Here is a 21,703-nt window from a genome sequence, read left to right as displayed (position 1 = left end):
CTGCCACTCCCCCTGCTTGTGCTCTGTCTCTCTCTCTCTTTCTCTGACAAATAAATAAAGTCTTAAAAAAAAAAGAATTTACGTTCAACAAATATTTATTGAGTATCTTCTGTGTGCCAAGATGCTTTCTAATTGAGTACTAAAGAGCGAACACTGTAAAAACAAAGTCCCTTCATAATGGAGCGTACTTTCCAGTGGGAGAGATGGATAATAATTCCCCCCATTTTAAGATTTTATTTATTTGACAGTGAGAGAGACAGCCAGCGAGAGAGGGAACACAAGCAGGGGGAGTGGGAGAGGAAGAAGCAGGCTCCCAGCAGAGCAGGGAGCCCGAAGTGGGGCTCGATCCCAGGACCCTGGGATCATGCCCTGAGCTGAAGGCAGATGCTTAACGACTGAGCCACCCAGGTGCGCCCCCCCATTTTTTTTAAATTAAATATATGGTTAGTCAGGACAAGTAAGGGCAAGGACAGTGTGAGGGAATAGACAGTATGGGGGAGGGGTGATAGCTATTATATATAGTGTGATCTGGGAATGACTCATTGCTAGGGTGACATTTGAGAAGAGACCTGAAGGAAGTGAGAAAGCTGAGAAGCCTGGGCTGCAGATTCCTCACGAAAGATTGTTACAGGCAGAGGCAACAAGCGCAAACATCCTGAGGCAGCACACTTGCGTCAGCAGTCAGTGGCTGAAGGGAAATGTTTGAGAGGAGAGTGGTAGGAGAAGAAATCAGGAGGGGATGTTGGGAATTTGGGAGACACAGACAGGATTCGATAGGACCTCTGTAAAGACTTCAGCTTCTTCACAGAGGAGTATATATATTTTAATGCTGTTTTTTAAAATGATAGCTCTAGGAGAATAAATATGCCAACAGGAGAGCAGAGGAGAGATGGTGGTGTTTGAACCAGCGTGGTATTTGCAGAAGAGGTGAAAAGTAACTGAGTTCTAAATATATTCTGAAGGTAAAGCTGAAATAATTTGCTAATGGATTAGATATACTATCAAAAAGAAAGGAATTAAAGATCACTCTCAGGCTTTTAGGTTTGGAACTGGAAAAATGCCAGTCCCATGTATTGAAATGGAGAATGCTGCAAGAGGAGTAGGTTTGGGATCAAAGATAAGAAATTTGGTTTTGGAAAACATGAGGTTAGCATCATGGGTACTTAAATTTACATTTTAATTGATTAAATTTTAACAAAAAATTCAATTCCTCAAATGCACTTCTGCATTTAAAGTGCTCAATACCCACAAACATGTGGCTAGTGGCCACTGTATTGGATTGTGGATAGCCTGTTTCATTGCAGAGTTCTATTGAGCGGTACTGGAGAGACGCTGGGCCTTTTCTCTGTGCTGGGCCCTGGGCTAAGTGCTTTACATACATTATCTCATTTAATATTCAAAACAATTCTATGAGTCAGGTAATGTAGTGTCTTTTTACAAATAAGGTAACTAAGGATCAGAAGTCAAGTAACTTGCCCTGAGTTAGAGTTCTTAAAGGGTGGAGAGCCAGAACTGAATTACAGGACTGTCTGCTTCCATAGCTCAAACAGTTACATCAGCACATTATATTTTAGAAAGATGTAACTAGTTTGAAATTAAACACGGCATCCATAGGGAAATGTCCAGTGGGTTATTGTTGACGCATAGAAAAGAAAATAGGAGATCTGATAGATCTGGGGTAAAAGCGAATCTCCCAAGAGATCCTATGTGTTGTAGAACTAGTTAAGAGAATACAGAAATGTTCAATGAAGGCACTACTTTATATCTTTTGCTAAGAGGTCAACTGACATTAAATAATCGCTTAGCAGAAAGAAGGGCTTAATTGACACCAGGAAATATAAAGTTGAGATACATTTGCTCTACCCAGGGTTTTCAAATGGGTATGATACCATACCCTTATAGGACATATGGAAATGTAGGGGGTGTTTGGGGTAGACTGATGGGAACCATGAGCATTCTGTGGCCATGATCTTAGGATGCTAAAAGTCTTATGATGCTTGCCATACTCCAGCACAGTGAAAAATTCTCTCACCCAAAATGTCAACAGCTCCCATGTAAGAAACATGAGCCTACTGTTCCTCAAGCAACACTCCACAGTCCACAAACTGAGGCAGTACAGGCATTAAACAGGGTGACAGAATTCCTGAATGACAGTTATTAGTAGCACAGGCTTGACCATCAGATGAACTTGTGCTCCAATCTGCGCTCTCACTTGTGCTCACTGTATGGCTTGCAGCCCCATTACCTAGACTCTAAGCCCTAGTTTCCTTATCTCAACAAGGCAGAAAACTATAGTTAATGCACATAATCTAGCGTGGTTCTGAGAATTACAAAACTCTGGAAATACTTGGCCCGGTGTTTGGTTCAGGGAGGGTTGCAGTCAGCGTACACTATTATTAGAAGTGAAAAAAGAGGATGAAAGAGGAACTCTAGCATGAAGACTAAAATAAGATGGAAATTCAAATAGAAAAGGAAGTTTAGAGCAGCACCGGCCAATAAAAAGACATGGACACAAAAATGCCAGCACATGTAATTTTAAAATTTTCCCTAGCCATGTTAAAAAAACCCTAAGGAACAGGTAAAATTATTTTTAATATATAATATTTAGGTAACCAACTCTATCCAGTAATGTTACTTCAACATGTAATCGATATTTTTAAAAGGAGGCATTTCACCCTTTTTTGTATCACGTTTTTGAAATCCCATGTGTACTTTACTTTCAACACATCTCAGTTGAGACGAGCCACATTTCAAGTGCTCAGTAGCCACTGGTGGCTCATGGTTACATACTAGACAGCATAGGCCTGGAGGGTCAGTGAGCTGAGCTCTTTTCCCTGACTGCTAGCTTTCAGTATTCTTAAGATACTTACCAGCTAACATTTCAGAGTGGTTTCACAAGAGTCTCAATTATTACACTGAGGGACATAACAGACTCAGTGTCTTAATACAGGCTGATGAGAGGCAGTGTTGTAGAATGACTGAGTGGACTCCGTGAGATGTGGGTTCCCAGTCCAGCTCTACTAATTCCTATGTCCTTGAACAGATTAGCTAGTTGAAACCTGTTTTCTTATTTGCTGAATAGAGATAATGGTATCAGCTCCCCTAAGTATTGCTCTGGTGATTATGAACACAAGGCTTTAGCCCAATGTCTACAAGCTACTTCTCCAAATGTGAACTGTAGATGTTTGTATTTGGGTTTGAGAAGCAGAACAGGTGTGCACTAGAATTCTAGTTATTCTTTATATAGGCACACAGTTAGTATTTTAGAGCTGTATTACTTCTACGGCTTTTGTTAAGGAACCCACTCTGCTCTTCCAAAGCTGGTGTTTCTCCTCACAGTGAGGGCAATGATTTAACCTTGTGTCCAGATATGTCTGAACCCCTGGAACACGGTCTGGCACATGGTAGGTCCTCAGAAAGTTAATTAAAGGAATTTAGGGCTGCAGAATTCCTGAACAGTTATAAGTGTGCTATTAAAAGTATGATCATTGGTCAACGATGGTAATTTAACTTTTACTCTGATATTTAAATAATAAAGTTCATGTAGCTCTTTTTTAATGAGAATAGTCTTTTGCCAGAAATGTAAGATTCTTGAGTTGATACAGAGTTCAAATAGTGTAGGGCAAGCTTAAATGATTGGCAGTGCATTTGCCACAGAAGGAGCTCTACACATAAATTACTAAAATATAATCTCAATATAGTACCCTCAAGTCTACCCCAGAATTTATTCAATTCATACTTATTAAAATTCACCACTAATTTCCAAGGAAGCTAAAAAAAAAAGCATACAACACTGGCGTAGCACAAACACATTTATTTACTAACCAAAGGGATGATCCTAATTAAATCAACACTTTGAAATAGTTGCATGTAAAATGTTTGTGATAAAGATAATTGAACACAGTAATGAAAAAAAAAAAAGCAGTATGGAGATTTGCTCATTGAACTGAGCTCGTTCATCCTCACAGCTAATTCCTCCCCAAAATGATGATGGAATTTTTACTCTACTTTTTCATAGACCCGAGTACAGGTGACATTGTTCATGACGCATTCCTAGAAGAAAGGACGATATTAAAGAATTAGGTTAGTCTTGCATCACAGAGCAATGGTAGTAGTTAAATACTAGGATCAGCATTCTACAAAACTTTGTAATCTACTTCATAGATGGAGAAAATGAATTTTAGAATGCCTGGGTTTGAAAAGCTAGAACCTGTTATTTTGCTTATAATGCATGTATGCTTTACTGCAAACTAAAGTATTGATTTGCAAAATGTCAAGTATTCATTTGATCTTGGCAAATGTTGTTCCTTATTTTAAAGAAGTGGGCAGATGTATGCCCATGAGGGGAGTTCGGTGGCTTGCCCAGGATTTTACTGTAATGCGGCAGTGAGCATGGACTAAACCCAGCTCCAGGTACATCCTCTTCCACATCATCTCACATCTCTGCCCCCACAAAAGGCTTTCTTCTTTATTAGTGTTCTAGTGTTTACCTTGTTATTTTGCAATTCTTTCCTACCCAAACCTAGTTCTCATGTTCATGATCAGTGATATTGAACAGTTACATGAACTCTGAATGCAAACAAGAAGCCTAGTAAAACATAAGAAGTTTGGCACTTACCACCACTAATTTCCCATTTTCCAATTTTCTTGTTATTGTGCTTTCCTTCCCATCCCATTCCTGATGTTGAACCAGTGCACCGTCTGTGAAGTTGCAGACAGTCTGCAAAAATACACTTTTTAGTCTTCCAAAGTATGTTTACCAGAGAGATACCATGGCTTATAACTTCCTTAATCAACATTTTTTCATCTTTTCCTTTCTGGGTCCACTTCATTAACCCATACTGATTTTATTAATAATATAGTTTGTGCTTTTCAATCTAAACTCCCATATAAGAGACATTTATTCTCTCTCATGTTCCTTAAACTATTTTTTCAAAATAGACTAAGTTATGAAGCTGGTATTTTCACTAATTGGTCAAACTCAATTCATAAAATAATTTTACTTTCATTAAGTTCTGCCTATAAACACTAAGAATATTAACACAATCTATCATTCTATAAGCCTTCACGATTTTGTTTAATTATGACTGACCTGAGTTTTTCTGCCATCAGCTGTAGTTTCTTCAAACTTCTCTCCCAGGTTACATGAAAACTGTGTTGTTTTCAAAGTGCTCTCAGTTTTTATGGTGAGGTTTTTGCCATCAGAAGAGATGATACAATCTGGTTTGGCCATTGAACCCACTTTTCGAAGAGCCATTCCCACTCCTACAGAATGTTTTATCAAGTTAAGTAACAGGAAGACCAAAGCTATAGTTTACAAAATAAATGCAGTAATTCAATTGCAGTTACTGTGTTGTACATATTTTCACTTATTCACTTCTCAATAACAAATGTAAACACATATCCAGCGCTTACCATGTGCCAGCACTTAACATATAATAAGCAATGGAAGCCTTGCAACAACTGTTTGAGAGGTGGATAGCACTGTCCCCATTTTACCAGATGAGAAAAGGAGGCACTGAAGTAACTTACCCAAGCTCATTCAGCTAGGAAGTGATGGAGCTGGAACCAACAGAGCAGGCAGTTTGGCTCCAAATCTTAAGCTCTTGGCCACCGTGCTATGCTGGCCTTCAGAAAGTTAGGGAAGAAATCTGGACTTCCAAAATGGATTTACTCAATTCTGCCAAACACTGTATTATATGACTGTAGCACACAGTCTGACACATACAAAGCTCTTGATAAGTATCTGATTAATAACTACACAAAATCCAAATCAATTCTGTTCAAATAGCACGGTGTTTTAAGACTTAACTACACAGGGGCGCCTGGGTGGCACAGCGGTTAAGCGTCTGCCTTCGGCTCAGGGCGTGATCCCTGAGTTCTGGGATCGAGCCCCACATCAGGCTCCTCCGCTATGAGCCTGCTTCTTCCTCTCCCACTCCCCCTGCTTGTGTTCCCTCTCTCGCTGGCTGTGTCTATCTCTGTTGAATAAAAAAAAAAAAAAAAAGACTTAACTTACACAATCGTGATGCTAATAAATAGGGAAAACTTTATCCTCAAAAACATTTCAGAGCTGTGTAACTCAATTACTATATTGATATCATATTTAATTTATAATCTATGTGTTTCTCCCTAATGTTAACATTTACAAGGAAACTTAGATCTAGGCCAAATTCTGGTTTCACAGATGAGACTACAACCTAAGCAGAATAACTGGCTTGATGATAAAAACTCAGCTAGGCTTGCAATGTCCTCTTGGTGCCTTCTCTTTTGTCAGTGTGGAGGCTGGTGTCTCGTGTTGTTAGATGAGTCATTAATTCTCACTTTGGACAAATACAGGGCTCTGCTCTTCCCGCACCTTGATTGCTCTCTAATGAATTCAGCCTTGGCAACTTTCATGACTCTAGAACCCTGGAAATAAACCACCCAATGAACACGTTCACTTTCAAAGGGCAGAGAAACAGCATTCTTTATTTGGTCCTCACACAAGTGAACACACACCAACATCTCTTGGATAGGAGTGCAGTAATTGGCTTTTTCCAGAGTTATCTTGATCTCGATTTATAGTGCCAAAAAGAAAAAGACTGCATTCTACTTTTACTCACAGAATCATAAATACACTCACGATTCACCACAGAACCAGCCTTCACCTGTCATTGTCTCGGATAAAGGCTAATGAAGGAGGTTTTCTGAAGTGCACAGGGACTAGGTTTCAGTAGAGGGTCTGTCTCTGTAGTAACTTCTGCACCAGAAAGCAATTATGTTAACCTTTGTGGGATGGGCAGCTTCCAAAGCACCCTCAGGGTCCCAGAGTTGTCTTAGGGCTAGACGCCCCTTTTCAGAGAAGATCCATGCTACAGTACTCCATCCCACTTCCTAGTGGCCTGTGACAAAGGTCCACTTTTGTTTGCTAATCCACCCAATGTGTCAACCGGCATATAGTCGTTGTCGCTGGCTTAGAAAAGGACAGTAAGAGAATCAAGCACAATTTGAGAGGGAGAACTGGAATCTCCCTACAGAGACTCCCACTGCCTAGAAAGGCTTTAAGCAGTCAGGGGCCTTCTGCGGGGCCTCACCCATCTGGCATGCAGTTGGAAAGCAGCCGCAGGAGGGCTCTGCAGTTTCTGACCGCGGTTTTCCAATAAAACCCACTCCCTGCCTCTAGGCCCCTCACCCTCGAGACGCAGAGGGCAGGGCAGCAGCGCGTGGCCATCCGTGGGCCCAGCAGGCCCCACAGTTGCCCTCGGAGAGGCCACCTGCCCACCGCGGCGCGCAGGGCGGGCAGTGCCAGCAGAAGGTCGGCGTCGCCCGCGCCACGCCTCTGAGCGCCGCTCTGCGGCCCCGGAGGCGAGGATAACCGACGCTCCACCCGGAGCCGCTCCAAACCAAAGGGCCCGGTTCGCTCCGTGAAGGCGGGCAGAGGGCCTGCGGGTTGGGGGAGAGGCGGCCAAGGGCAGAACGAAAGCCGAAGCTGTAGCCCCACTCAGACCTTCTAAAGGGTTTCTGCTGGAAACCGCGCCCCGTGGAGAAGAGGGGACCCGGACGCCATCTAGGAACAAAAGATGAGGCAATGCGGGAGCAAGGTGGGAAAGAAGGAGTGGGTGCGGCCACGATGGGGCGAGCGGGAGAGGCAGGATGGCAGGATGGCGGCAGGAGCAGGGAAGATGAGCGGTAGGAAAAGAAAAAGAGGGAAAGTTACGGGGGCTGTCTGAAGGGGGTCGAAAGAAGTGAAGCTTGGGGTGGGAGGAAGAGGAGCGCGCTAAGGACAGGAAGCAGTGCGGGCGGCTGCCGCGTGCGCTAGGGGAAAGTAGAAGAGAGCTGGGTGGCCCACGAGACGGAACATCCCAGAATCCGCAGGCAGGCGGTAAGCGCTCGCCGCTCTCCCGGCTGCTTGGCCACGTGCTGGTGGGGGTGGAGGGTGGGGGCTGGGGGATGGATGGGGGTACAGGGGTTTGGGGTGGACAGCCGAGCATACCCCGCCGCTGAGCTCAGCACGCTGAAGGCGACCTAGGAACAGACACCCACTCGCCACGTTACAGGCGCCGCCTGGCCGGGAGCCTCACCTACTTCCTTCATGTATTCGTCAAAGCCTTTGCTCTCCACTAAGCGCCATCTTCCTACCAGCTGCTGAATGGTGGCCATGGTGGGCGCGGGCGGGCGGGCTCAGCGAGCAGAGCAGAGTGGGGCGTCAGGAGCGTGGCTTGCGACCTGCCGGCTCCCGTGGCTGCTTTATAAAAGCGGCGCGCGACGGGCGGCTCCGAGAGGCCAATGAGAGACGCGCCTCGCCCGGCCCCCGCCCCGCCCCCCCCGCACGCCCCCAGGGCCTCTTTCCCTGGGTCGCGAGGCGCGAACCCGTTCCACCTGCCCGGGGACCGAGGGAGGTTGGGGGGCTCCCCCCCCCCGCGCTTCCTGCAAGCGGGGACTCGCCCGGCGCGCCCCACGCCGCCCCGGACGCCAGCGCCTGCACGTTCCACCGCCTCCGCCGAGCGGGGAAGCCGGAGGGGCCCCTGGGGAGCCCGGCCCCAGCTCTCCAGCGCCCCACCGTTTTACCTCCAAGCCACCACTTTTTCCTTCGAAATACCCCCAACGAATGGACTAGCCCTTGTTGGGCTTGGGGGCAGGAATGGATTGATCGGTGGTGGTTTGACTGATTGATAAACTTTTTTGCCTCCTTCATCTCTGCTTCTAGTTAGTGGGCTAACCCACACCCCATACCTTCCTGAGAGAACCTGTTCTCCCCACCTTCAGGACACCCCCCACCTCTCTCTAAACTCCCTCCTCCACTCCTGCCCAATTGGGGCCTCAGGGCGAGTATATACGTGATTTGAGTTAGATGGTTTTATCAGAAGGTGCAGGGTAGGGGAAGGTATCAGTTTCCAAACTAAAACTCCTTAAGAAGTTTCAGTTTAAGGGACTGTCATTGCTCTTAAATGTACCTATCAAGAATGTGTTATTGGTTTACATTCCTAGTTGAGTGAGCCCTTCATAGTATCTTCTCAGACTCCAGCGCTTTGCTCTTTGCCTTTAATTATAATAATACCCTGTGTTTGTTGTGTAGAATATTATACTTTTCAAAGTGTACTTGTCACAGTACCTTACCAGGTGATCCCCGGTCCCTGTGGGAGTGAGTTGGGGTGAGGTAAGAAAGTTGGCACATGGAGAGGCCAGCTGCCTTGATGGAGAGAAGGTCCATCTACTGAGCATCTGCTTGTGCTAGATGCTGTGCTTTCTGCACACTTTCTATCCCTTAACTCCGAGCCCCGCTAGATTTTTGCTAGTGTTGTTCCAATTTTTGAAAAGAGGACATAAGGCAGGGAATGTTTGCAAAGTGGTAGAACCAGAATCCCTGTCCAGTCCTCCCTTCAGACCTTGTGAAACAGGACCACACCTGGCTGTGGCTGGCTCACTGTACTCAGGGAGCTAAGAGTAGAGGCTTCAGGCTCCTGAACCACAGCAAGACACTGCTTCATGTTCCATCCTCAACAAACTGAAACCTGAGGATGGTCATTTCCCATCATGCCTCAGGACATTTACTCCCCTGCACTGTATCTTTTTAATTTCAAATTCCTGCCCTAATTTGAGGGTCACCCAGTTTTTCTTGTGGTACTAATTTAATACTGAGTGACTCAGGCCATGTAGTTGTGCCATTAAGAGCCCAGATGTCTCACACTTGAGGCTCTACTGCTGAGAAAATGTTCAGGGTCTGAAGGCTGCTAAGTATGCCATTTGCTCAGTGATGCAAGTGCTGGCTTCTAGACACTTAGGACAGCCTGCTGCCCCTGCCTCCTAGAGAGGCAACTCCTGTGTGTTTGGACTTGCATACTTCGTGTGCTGATTCAACATGATTTATCCGTGTTTGTATAGAACAGGGTCAGAATAGCCAGGACTCCGTGCTGGAATACTAATTTTTAGATGATTGTAATCAACCATGTCACAGAAATATCAAAAGGGAAATGGCACTATGGTACTAAATACAGAAGTACTTAAGAAATAGTTTTTAGGGGCACCTGGGTGGCACAGCGGTTAAGCGTCTGCCTTCGGCTCAGGGCGTGATCCCGGCGTTATGGGATCGAGCCCCACATCAGGCTCCTCCGCTATGAGCCTGCTTCTTCCTCTCCCACTCCCCCTGCTTGTGTTCCCTCTTTCGTTGGCTGTCTATCTCTGTCGAATAAATAAATAAAATCTTTTAAAAAAAAAAAAAAGAAATAGTTTTTAAACCAGAGGTGTTACTAGAAGTTAACTTTTAAACATACTCTTTGATGTAATGAGTGGAAATAATCCTTTTGTGGTTAACACACACCAAGAAACAACAGAAAGATAGAGGCCAAAATACCTGCTAGAGTCTCTCCTGGAACAAAGATGAAGGGCATGGTGATGGCTTTGCTACTGTGGGCATCACACTTCATCCCTTGTTCTCTGGTACTTCTCATCTGTGAAATATATATATATATATGGAAGTATATATGAGTATATATGTCTATATGAGAAGCATACACACACACATATATATGTGTATATATATATATATATATATATATATACACACACACACACATATATATATATGGAAAGAGATTGGAGTAGATTATTTCTAATGTCTCTCAAGCCCTGAATTCAGATTCCCTTCCTTTCTTAAAAATAATGGGAATGGATTTCAAGTTCTGAAAATCATGAAGAATTTCCTTAACCTGCTAACAGAAGTTCTGTTCTAGGCTACTTAACTTGAACCTAATATGAAATGTAAAAACCAAAAATGTTGTAAAAACGAATCTGATTAAAATCTTTGTATGACTTTACGGGATGGTTGAGTATCTCTTCATTGGAAAAAGGGAGAATTATTACTTGATTGAGATTAATTATGTTGTAATACAGGGACAAGGAAAAATAGTTTTATTCTAAACCTGTCCTTACAAATTTAGATGATCATGCTGGTCATTAGTTTTAGCAGCAGTACAGAGACAATGTAGGCGTTACACCTTCCCTTCATGCTGGAGGATAATGACACTTATTCATATGGATGAAAATGGTTGAAGAATCAAAACTCACCAGCGATTCTCCCCCTGCGCAGCTCTAGAAAACCACCATTTGTAAGACAGATGCAATTTTACTTGATATCTCCAGAAACTCAGCTTTCTCATCAGTGAAATTAAGGAGGATAAGAATTACAGCAAATGATTTCTTAGGTCCCTTTCAGCTTATCTCCTGTCATAGTTCATGGCCCTGAAAAATATACTCAAAATTACTCTATTTCCACCTAGTGGTAAAGCGGAGTATTTCTCTTCACTTTTCTTTGATGAATGTTCGTAGTTGGTCAGCTTCATATTCCACAAACTCACACGTAAGTTTGGTGTGTATTGTGTAATTTTATTTAAAAGACAACTTCCTAGTTACAGTTTGTGTAGATAAATGTGCCTTCCTCAAAGCTGACTGTAGTACGTAATCATTTCCTAAGGACTGCCAGCGTTGGTGGCTGGGAAGTATGCAGCTGGTAGACCACGTTAATTCAGTCATTGGAGAGAGTACACAAAGCAATCCACGGTCAAACAACAGAGGCTTTTCCTAGTACATGTGCAGATTAAGCAAAAAAGGAGGCGGGGGAGGGCAAAGTGAACCCTATAAAGCAATACCTCTCAAAATTTGCAAACAAATTACCTGGGGATCTTGTTAAAATGCAGATTCAGTAGTTTCCATAGCAGGGCACAAGATCATACATTTCTAACACACTCCCAGGTGAAGCTAGTGTTACTGGTTTGTGAACAATACTTTGAATAGCAAGGCTGTAATGTAGGAACTTGAGTATGGCTTTGACACATCAGGGTGACGTTCACTTCCCTGCATAAGGATGTCTGATTATATCCCCATAAAAATATAAAAAATATATAGAAAAGACAGGAAACTGAACAAACTCACTCATAAAGTTATCTTACTCAACATTTGGACTTTTTTCTAATTAACCTGAGGCAGCTGTTTTTCTATTTTTCTATTCACCAGAAAGTGTGACGGAAGACTTCAAATGGGATAGGGAGGGTGGATAATACGTTATTTTAAATCTAGTTTCTCTCTTAAATCTTATAACCAGTTTTTTTTTACCCTGATTCTGCCACATCTTGCTCACTCATGAGCTTAAAACCAGATCTTCCTTAAGAAAAGTCTGATTTGGAATCCGTTCCAAAAGAAAATCCTAGTCAGTGGATAGAGCATGGGTCTGCATCTTGTCAGTTGTCTGTAGCAGTGAAACTTCCCGGATGAGAGTAAGGTCAGGAAGCTACGCAGCTTCAGCCACACCCTGAAGTTTTAAATCCTTCGGTGCATCCAGCCACAACAAGCCACCTCATCAATGGAAGGTGGTTTTCTTTTGTTTTGGGTAATAAGATTATTTCTCATTAAAGCATTTATAAAAAGGGAGTTATTTTATGAATTTTGTCCCTTTACTTAAAGCAGTTTGATTCCTCCCCAACATGTCTCCAAATGGATAGCCATTAAAACTTTCCAGTTGCTGGGGCACCTGGGTGGCTCAGTCGGTTAAGCAGCTGCCTTCATCTTAGGCCATGATCTCAAGGTCCTGGGATTGAGCCCTGCACTGGGCTCCCTGCTCAGCGGGGAGCCTGCTTCTCCCTCTCTTCCGTGCTCGCTATCTCTCTCTCTCTCAAATAATAAGTAAAATCTTTAAAAACAACAACAACTTTCCAGTTGCCTAAATAATTCATCACAAGTATGTGCTTGATAAATTAACTGAAAGTGAGAATAGAGAGAAAATGAGATATTGCAAAAGCTGCAATAAAAGTTATAATTTTAAAAAGTTACAATAAAGGTTGTTGGTTTTAAATAAGGCAGAGGATATAATGGCTCATCTCAGTATAAGATCAATCCATTTCTCTTGCTTACATAGGTCTTCCGACTGTCCAGATTTATATATTATTGGGTATTACATTTGTCATTAGCTCATGGCAACAGACTGCAGAAATATGTAGCCCTTTCATGCCTCATGCGGGTGGTATTCAAAGTGTTCCAGGCCTAAAGCAACATGTAAGGGGGCATCTTGAAACGGAGCAGGAAGAGACTTGTCAAGCCACCCCCAATAAGCACAAAATGTTAGTAAAAACACTGTGCTTACCAGGCAACACAATCTCAAATCAAATCCCCTAGCAATGTCAACCTCCTCAAGCCCACCTCCAACACAACAAAATTGCCACTCCCAATATATATTATATTATGGACAAAGTCTGGAGCTGGCCCAGCTCCCTGCACACAGACAATTTCGTAAAGGGTACCTCTGCCCTTTAAAAATTGCAAAAGCAAAAATCCTCCAAATAGACTTTTTCCAGTGGAAGAGGCCAAATTCTTTTCCTGCAGATTATACTTTCCCATTTTTCAGTCTCACTTTCCATGTGATTTCTGTGATTTAAGGCTTTTTTCTCCCCAGACTCTAACACCATTTGATCATTTCTCTTTATTAATATTTACCCATAAGCCTAGATTTTTAAAGTCAAATCTACAAACCCACAGGGTTGCTACCTTCTAAGCTGTTTACCCTGATGGGTCAGGCCCGCTGCTTCCCTTCATCTGTACTAGCTTTTAAGAAGAACCATCAGAATTTAGTAACCTACCTAAATCTGACCAAAGACACTCTCAATCCTAACTCCCATCCTCTTTACTTGGTGGTGGGAAGAGCTGCTCTACATCCCTCAGAGACATGCACAGCATTACAGAAACAGCATCGAGCCGATTCTGTGCCCTCCTCTAAAGGAGCCAAGAGGCGGGGTGGATCCCTTTGTTCATCCACCTGTAAACACCATAGGACACTTTTTGTTCCCTGGCTCACTTCTGCACTGACACTTAAAGATATAAATTCAACGGCATGTAGTGAAAGGTTTATTTTGCTTTCATGCATTTCCCCGTGCTGTCCTGCCTCTTCTATTCCTGCATTCCTCCTTTTACAGCAAGAGTTTCTCAATTCAGTGACTTACAAATCAACAAATAATGAGAAACCAATCTGAGTTTCCAATGAACCATATTCTACTTTCTGGGTTGGCTAAACACCGTGATTTCATACAGGACTGGAAGGCCAGGTGGGTATTAGCACCGAGGGCAACCATGATCTTGGTTTGGGTCTAATTTAGAAGGTGGGATAAAGAATACTTGTGCTAGAAATATCAAATTTTGTCACCTATTTTGCAACCTCAAAATTTATACTTAAACCCTCAGGACAAAGCCGGGGTTCCTCATGGCCGTTCTGCATTGATAGGCTAGCAGAACCGGGTGCACTGGTTTTTTGCATCGCCAGGATACGGTGTTGTCCTGGTGCAATTACGAATAGTGCTCTCTTTCACTCCAAGTATCTCAGATTGTTGGGTGAAGAGTTGTGAGATTTAATTCCTACTGAGGAGGCAGCTCCAAAGGCTAAATCTCAAGTACCGCATTATCATGGCACTCTAGTATCATCTAATGGAAAAACCTGATGTTTGCTTTACAGGAGGGAAAAAGTGCTATAGGGCCATAGTCAATCTTTCCCTACTCACACGGCATCATGCAAATATGTCATGTGTGGACTGCTCTGCTTACCCACACGTGAAGGACCAGCAGAGCTGTTGACACAAGAGAGACTGCTTTGATTCAAGTCAGACTACAATTTTAGACCACGTAATAATTATGTGGAATGACTTTTAGCCCTTGTCTTCAAGGAGTTTGTTAACCTAAGTTTACCCCAGCTAAGGAACTGGTTTTTTGTGGGTTTTTGGTTTTTTTTTTTTGGTCATTTAACCAACACTTATTAAAAATCCTGTTTTAGTTCAGCACATTCTGGAAATTCCCAGGTATTAAATGTCTTTGAAAATGTCAGATAAATTCATTTTATCTTTATAATATTAAGTGAATTTTCCAGGAAGATACCACACCGTCCTTTCGGTGGGGAGGGGATACATAGTCCTATTGCTTGCAAGTATATCCTGGAAACTCCAGTGCTTCGTTTGTTTCCACAGGTCATCTTTTTGGCAGGAACCAATTGGGTGTACTAAATGGATACAGCCTGTTTAAAATGAATGTGCCAAATGCCACAAAGCCACCATCGAATCAGCAGATTAGAAAGATCTTGTCTGAGAAATACTGGGTTGGAGACCGTGGTGCAACCCTCATCACTACCCAGCTCGCCCTGTGTTTTAAAGTGAGTTCCTCACCATGAACTTGGGAATAAACTGACACTTGGCTGTCCCCAAGGGTGTGGCTCATGCTGAGATAAATGAAAATAAAATCTGCCAGTGTACAAGTCAAAACAGGGATTCTGGACCACCCTAGCCAGATTGGTAAGGACCAGAAAATGCTGCTGTGCCCCCTTTCTCATGACACTGATATGCTCTTCAGAGAGAAGAGACTCAGAAGCAAAGCTTAACGATTTTACCACTCATGCTCCGACGCCCTTATCTTTCAGTAGAAACTATATGTGGTTCCTGGGGGAAGCATTTGGCTCTGTTGTTGTATTTGTTGCACGTCATGCAAAGTAGTAAAAACTCTAGTCAGTCAAAAAAGCCAACCCCCCCCAAAAAAACCCAAAACAACCCACCCCCCCAAAAAAACCCAAAAAATCTGACAGAGGTATCATAATGAATCCTCTTAGAAGCTGCAGACACAAACCAGTCTTGGAAAGAACCCCTTAAACTGAAATATATCCTGAAACTCTCTTTTCTTCTACTACTCTAAAATAGTACCAGCTTCCAGAAACAGGAAAGAATGTCATTTACAAGTATCCCTTTGAATGTTACTTACTATATGAAGGTTATTTATGACATTTACTACATGAAAAAAAGTGTTGCTTTAATTGACTGCCTTTCCATTGTATTGTAGTTTTGCATTTTGGTTGGCATAACAATTCCTGATGTATATTTACCGAAACAAAACTTTGATTCCATTATGGAACAGAAAATCATAACTATCCAATATTTCACTTGAAAGCAGGCAGGGATATAAATCATAATTAAAATTAAAATCATTTCAGAATTCAACAAACCTTTCATTTGTCACTTTCCAATAAACATGAATAGTGACACTAAATCTTGTGAAAAATCTAACAGGTTTCCTTTTGCTTTAACCTTTACTGAGCTAGAAGCTGCAGCCTCTCATTCCATGGGGCAAGGCTCTAGTTCTTTCTCACACACTGATCTTTCTCAGCCCAAAGCCTTACGTCCTCAGTGCTCCTAGGGAACCTGCCTAGTTCAAGTCACTAGCACTTACTTATTCAGAAGTAGAACTTGATCTCTGGTGCCCACACCCAAGTTGTATAATTTTTAATTGCACATTTTGGCTGTAGTTCCCGGTCAGACCTGATCTTGGCCCAATTAGCTGTCGCTTGAGCATACATATTATTAGCAAATCCTTTAAAGTTATATAGTTTCATTTCTGGATATGCATTTGTGACTTGGATTCAGAACTAAAGAGGAATCTTAAAATCCTACAGTTCGGAGGAATTATAGAGGTCTTCTACTTCAACTAAAGCCTATTAAGTTTCTCTCAACACAAATAAAACCAGTCTCTACTTAAATCCCTCTGGTGATAGAGGCCTCGCTTCCTCCCCAAGAAGCCCTTTCTATGTTCTTATAGTTCTGATTGGGAGAAAGCCATAATCTCTATTGTGCTGAAATCTGCTTCCAGTAATTTCTAGCTATTGGTCTTGGCTTGACCCTCTGAAATAACAGAATGTTTGCTCCCTTATTCTTCCATAGGTTTATAAGGCCTATAACTATTTGATGATGATATTTCATCTGCATACCTCAATGTACTGAGAGAACTATAAATAAAACTCTTTAAGTATGTACATGTGTGTATGTATATGTATATGTGTATTTGTGTGTGCACATTTTTGTGTGTGCAGATAGATATATATATAGAGAGAGAGAGAGAGAAGGAGAAGGAGAGAAAGAGACAAAGAAGGAGAGAAAGAGAAAAGGAGGGAGAGGTATGAGTTATAGCAAAAATATTAGCGAAAAAGAAGAATAATTCCATTTTCAATTTTGAGTAAGCTCACAGGCTAGGATGGACCAAATAATGATTTGAAGTTGTTTAGCAGGACTATTACAAAACATTCTGAAAAAGAATCATTTTTCCTCAATGTAATTAGAATATTTGCATAATCTAACTGAATCTGGTGCCTGAATAAAGTCTTTTCAGAGTAAGAAATAACATAATCCCAAATCATAGGATTACCAAGAATGCCAAATATAGTCTGTAATTATTTAAGCATTTAAAAAATACTGTATAGGGAGGAATATTAAAATGAAAAATAAGGCAAGAGGATTGGCCTAAAAATTAAATTATTTATACTAATCGTATTTGGCCTACGAATTGATGATTACAGCAATGCTAGTGTATGGATTTTAGCAACAGAGAAGTTAACACTATAATTAATTGTGCATTTGCTTGGCCTCCACCTTTGTTCCTCAGGAAAACCATATATCATGACAATATGTGTCATACAAACAGACGGACACAGTTTGCTCACTATCTAAACTGTAACAAGGACTTTTAGGTTCTTTAGTTAAACCTCTTCAAAAAACTGTCACAATCTCTGTAGCCTCGATGTCCTGTGTCTTCACTTAAACTAAAAAAGATTATCTTAAAAAGATTATTTAAGCATTGAGTTAGAGCAGGTTTTGTCTCTCTCATAACTACCCTTCAATACTTTAAGATATGCCAGGCAAAGAAACACTAGCATCACTCACAAAACAATCATTTTATTAAGTATCCAAGAACAGTGGCCTAGGATGTAGGAGACCCTCTTTCTAGAACTTACTCTGCTACAAACTAACTGTATCAACTTAGATTTGTGTTTTCTCACTGTAAAATGAGAAGAGAGTCAATCTAGTTGCAAGGACATATATATAAATTTCATATCTTTAACAATCTAGAAAGAAAGCTGCTTTGACAATAACAACAAAAGACCCGAATTGTGTCTTTTCATCATTTGTCATTTAACTTAAGGGTATAATATAATGGTTAAAAATTAAATTTTATGCTAGTGACTGTTTTCAGACTCAGACTCCTGGGCAAATATCATAATATAAGCTTTATTCTTACTACCCAGCCCCCTTCTGCCCAACAAGATCTTGCTGAAGAGGGCGTTATAAGTAGAGAGATGAAGAGTTCCTGCAGTCAAGGAAACTGCCAGGGAGAAATTTTCAGTGATTGGCCGGGGGAGAAGGTGGTTATTCACATGAGATCCACAGTAACAGCTCTCACACACACACACACACACACACACACACACACACACACAAAGTCAGCTTTAAATATCTACTAAGTGCAAAATAAGTTTCAGGTATCTTTAACTTTACTATTCAGATATAAATAAGTTTCAGATTGAATGATTCCAGTCAAATAAGACTTTTCTACCCTTTCTTTTTCCTTTCTTCCCCAATTCTACAGCAGCCAGAGTAGCCTCTCAGAGGCAGGCGGATAGTTGAGAAGTCTCCACCTTGCCCTGACGGAGGTTTTCCAATCTGCTCAGAAGCTGAGGGACAGGAGAAAGCTGTTCTCTCCTGAACAAGGAGGAGGCCCCTCTTGAAACCTACCAGTCACACCTGTATGGACTTACACCTGTGAAAATGTACAAGAGACACCCTCTTCCGCCCATACTTCATCCTTCTTCTTTAACCCCACTCTTGTTTTCCTTTTTTTTTTTTCCTCACCAACCAAGGATTTCTATTATTTCTTGAAAAAATTGTCAGGGTCTATGCTAAATCTTTATCTAAATCAATTAAGTCAACTGGATGCCACTGAAAGCAAAAGGCATGAAGACAGCATGAGTAGATTTGAACATGAACACCTCCCTTCTAGGTTACTGGGTGTGTTTATTTTTTTTACTATCACCAGACACTTGATGATTGCATCATTTTGCACATGACTCCATGGGCTGAAGAAAAGGTATTGAAGAACATTGATGATGTATTGGAAATTAATGATCATTCATATAATTAAAAAAAAAAGACAATCAAGATGTTGGGAATGGACTTTGTGGTTAAAGAAACTTTGGGTACTGGAAATACCACAGAGATTAAGCCTCTCTTAATCTTTCATTTATAATTCAGAGATGACATCTCCCTTTCTTCTTTGCCTACTTAAGGTGTATGAGGCAAGGAGGGGAGGTTCTCTTTGAAGACTACAAGTTTAACTTGCTTGTTCAGTCTCTCCTTACCATCAGCAAGAAAAAAATTATAGATGCATATCCATTACTTACAAATAAATTCAAGAATGTGATTCTCTTTTCTTCTCCACACCATCTCCAAAGTCTCACTCAGCTTTTCAAAGACAAGTTAAAATAATAGACATTTCATTTTGCAAATTTATTTCTGGAATTGTTCCTGGCCCCAGGATCATTTAAGGTAAATGATCATCTCTCACGGGTTTTCTCTTAACTGAGTAAAAAGTTGGTATAGTTTATAAGAATTTCCAAAATAAGATTATTGGGATTTATAAGGAACTTTAATAAAAGGTTTTGACCTACTTAAAAGGAATGCGTCAGAAGTTTTAGGTATCTGTGGTCAGTTTAATGCTATCTTCTATAGTAATGTATTGCAAAAGTTCTGATATCTTCAGAACTTTCATCTAAACACTATGATAAGCATAAGATACATTAGGAAGACCTCAGTGTTCATCTTAGCACAATGTCCAGGCTTAACGCCTCACCCTCTGAATGGCTTACTTTGACATTGCTCTTTTCAGGCCAATGAATCAGCAACTATTTACTAAGATGATTTTAAAATCGTTACTCATACATGAGATCATCATACTGGTACCCTGCCATATGTTATTAAATTGTCTCAGTTCACAGCATATACTTTCAGCTAGAATGTGAACAGTTACAGCTAGGGAGTAGGTCACTATGACAAGAGACCAAGAAAACAGCTTAGTTACCTGGGGTAGAATATATAAAATCCCTATGCTGCATTTGGACAAGGATGATGCTTCCTCTGAGCTCCCAACCTCACTAACCAACATCAAACATGAGGACTAAAATGTAGGAATCCTCATTCATAGCTGGTAAGATTGTAAATTAGTACAACCACTTTGGAAATGTGTTTGGAATTATTTACTGAAGTCGAACGTTTATACCAAGACACATGCACAAAACACATGGTAACGATATTTGTAATAGCCCCCATAGAGAAATAACGCAGGTTTTCATGAACAGCAGACTGGATTTTTAGTGTGGTGTATTCATACAATGGAACAGCAATCAGCAATGAAAATGAAACTACAGCTACTTGCAAGCACTCGGATGAAATTTCTTAAACATAATGTTGAGCAAAAGAATCCGCACAGGTTAAAAACGTGAATATTCTACTTATAAAAACTTTCAAAAATAGGTAAAACTAATCTATGGTGTTAGAAGCCAAGACAATGATTTCTTTGGGGAAGGAGGAAGGAGGAGCCATTGGGAAGGGCATGAGGGGGCTTCAGAGTACTGGCAAAGTTTTCTACCTGGAAGATGATTACATGGGTGAGTTCATGTTGTCGTATTTTATCAACCTGTACACATAGATTTGTGCATTTGTCTCTATCTAGTGTTAGGCTTTAATTAGGGATGCTTAGTTTTAAAAGGAAGATGAAAGTGTTAGTGAAATATCTGTGAAATATCTTAAGTGTCTCAGGGAAAAGATAGTCAATGGTTCAATAACATTCTACATACATTACTAATACTAGCTTATAAAAGAGTCTCTTAAATTATTTTAATTATTTAGGGGATGTCTAACTTGGAAGTTTTTACTCTGTCAATTTTAACCTGTCAGCTCAGTACAGCTAGAGTTGGTTGAAGTTGGCTAATAAGGAAGTGGATTTTGAGGGGGTCGCACAATAACTTCTGATCTTCTACATGACAAGGTCACCCTAACAACCACAAAGGTGAGATGTAACTAAGAAATATGTGCAGGCTCCTTTTGGAGACTAGTTGTATGATCTTGAGCAAGTCACTTCCTTTCTCTGTTTCCTTATCCTTAGAGGAGAATCATAACACCCATTTAAATGGGAACCAGAGTACATATGTATGCATGGATGGATGTATTTTTAAATGAGACGTATTTAGTTAATGGTAACTATTATTATGAATAGAAAAGTCTAACTTGTTTGATAACAAATTAAATAAACTGAACCGATATAAAATGTAAGTTCTCAAGGTTTCTATTACATGTTAATACGTTCTGGGCACCTGGGTGGCTCAGCTGGTTACACAACTGCCTTCAGATCAGGTCATGATCTCAGGGTCCTGGGATCAAGCCCTGTGTCGGGCTCCCTGATCAGCAGACAGTCTGCTTCTCTCTCTCTCTCTCTGATCTCCCTCTCCCTCTCCCTCTGTGATCTCTCTCGCTCCCACTCTCTCTCAAATAAATTAATTAAATATTTAAATAAATAAATAAATAAAACCGGTCCAAAAGTACAGTCCTGATCCCAGCAAATAACTGGTCTGTTACAAAATGTCTGGAGCAGGTCATCTCTGTGGTTCCAGATACTTTCTCCAGAATCTAAGCTAACCAATGTGCCCCTAAGACTTACTTAGTTCTATGGTTTAGCTAGTGTCCCCAACATGAGGACTTCAGGCCTCCATCAATGACTTTAACTTGAATGTTTATCATAGAATGCCTCTAGGAAAAGGGTAGAGTGGAAAAGAAGACAGGACATGAGCACTGGAAGAGTAAAAATAACATCATTGTTAACATAAACA

The 21,703-nt window shown here is 41.3% G+C and overlaps 1 protein-coding gene and 1 long non-coding RNA gene across 4 annotated transcripts; one reads left to right on the top strand and one right to left on the bottom strand.

Moving 5' to 3' along the window:
• Positions 1-3,799: 3,799 nt before the first annotated feature.
• FABP5 (fatty acid binding protein 5) lies at positions 3,800-8,221 on the bottom strand. Of its 3 annotated transcripts, none has more exons than XM_040626144.1 (4): positions 8,064-8,221; positions 5,093-5,265; positions 4,619-4,720; positions 3,800-4,053 (listed from the first exon to the last, which is right to left on the bottom strand). In XM_040626144.1, exons 1-4 carry the CDS (start codon positions 8,140-8,142, stop codon positions 4,000-4,002), a joined length of 408 nt encoding a protein of 135 aa, XP_040482078.1. In that variant the 5' UTR covers positions 8,143-8,221; the 3' UTR covers positions 3,800-3,999. The 3 variants fall into 3 exon arrangements, 2 of the variants coding, with proteins under 2 accessions (XP_040482078.1, XP_008687316.1); XM_008689094.2 differs by lacking the exon at positions 8,064-8,221 and adding an exon at positions 5,533-5,871; XR_005833781.1 differs by lacking the exons at positions 3,800-4,053; positions 4,619-4,720; positions 8,064-8,221 and adding an exon at positions 5,533-8,057 and having other exon boundaries at positions 5,199-5,265.
• Positions 7,797-19,410, top strand: LOC103661380. Its single transcript, XR_005833783.1, has 3 exons — positions 7,797-7,864; positions 14,979-15,160; positions 18,412-19,410. It is a non-coding gene; the product is annotated as an uncharacterized LOC103661380 (long non-coding RNA).
• The last annotated feature ends 2,293 nt before the right edge of the window (positions 19,411-21,703 follow it).

Source organism: Ursus maritimus, unplaced genomic scaffold (genome assembly GCF_017311325.1).
Source record: "Ursus maritimus isolate PB19 unplaced genomic scaffold, ASM1731132v1 scaffold_9, whole genome shotgun sequence".
Lineage (NCBI taxonomy): Eukaryota > Metazoa > Chordata > Mammalia > Carnivora > Ursidae > Ursus > Ursus maritimus.
The sequence above is the reverse complement of the archived record's forward strand: the minus strand, read 5'-3'. Positions and strand labels throughout refer to the sequence as shown.

Coding starts and splice junctions, on each gene's coding strand:
- FABP5 (XM_040626144.1), bottom strand. CDS start 8,142: ATGGCCACCATTCAGCAGCTGGTAGGAAGATGGCGCTTAGTGGAGAGC. Junction 5,266..8,063: donor CGAATACATGAAGGAAGTAG/GTGAGGCTCCCG, acceptor AACATTCTGTAG/GAGTGGGAATGGCTCTTCGA. Junction 4,721..5,092: donor CTGATGGCAGAAAAACTCAG/GTCAGTCATAAT, acceptor GTATTTTTGCAG/ACTGTCTGCAACTTCACAGA.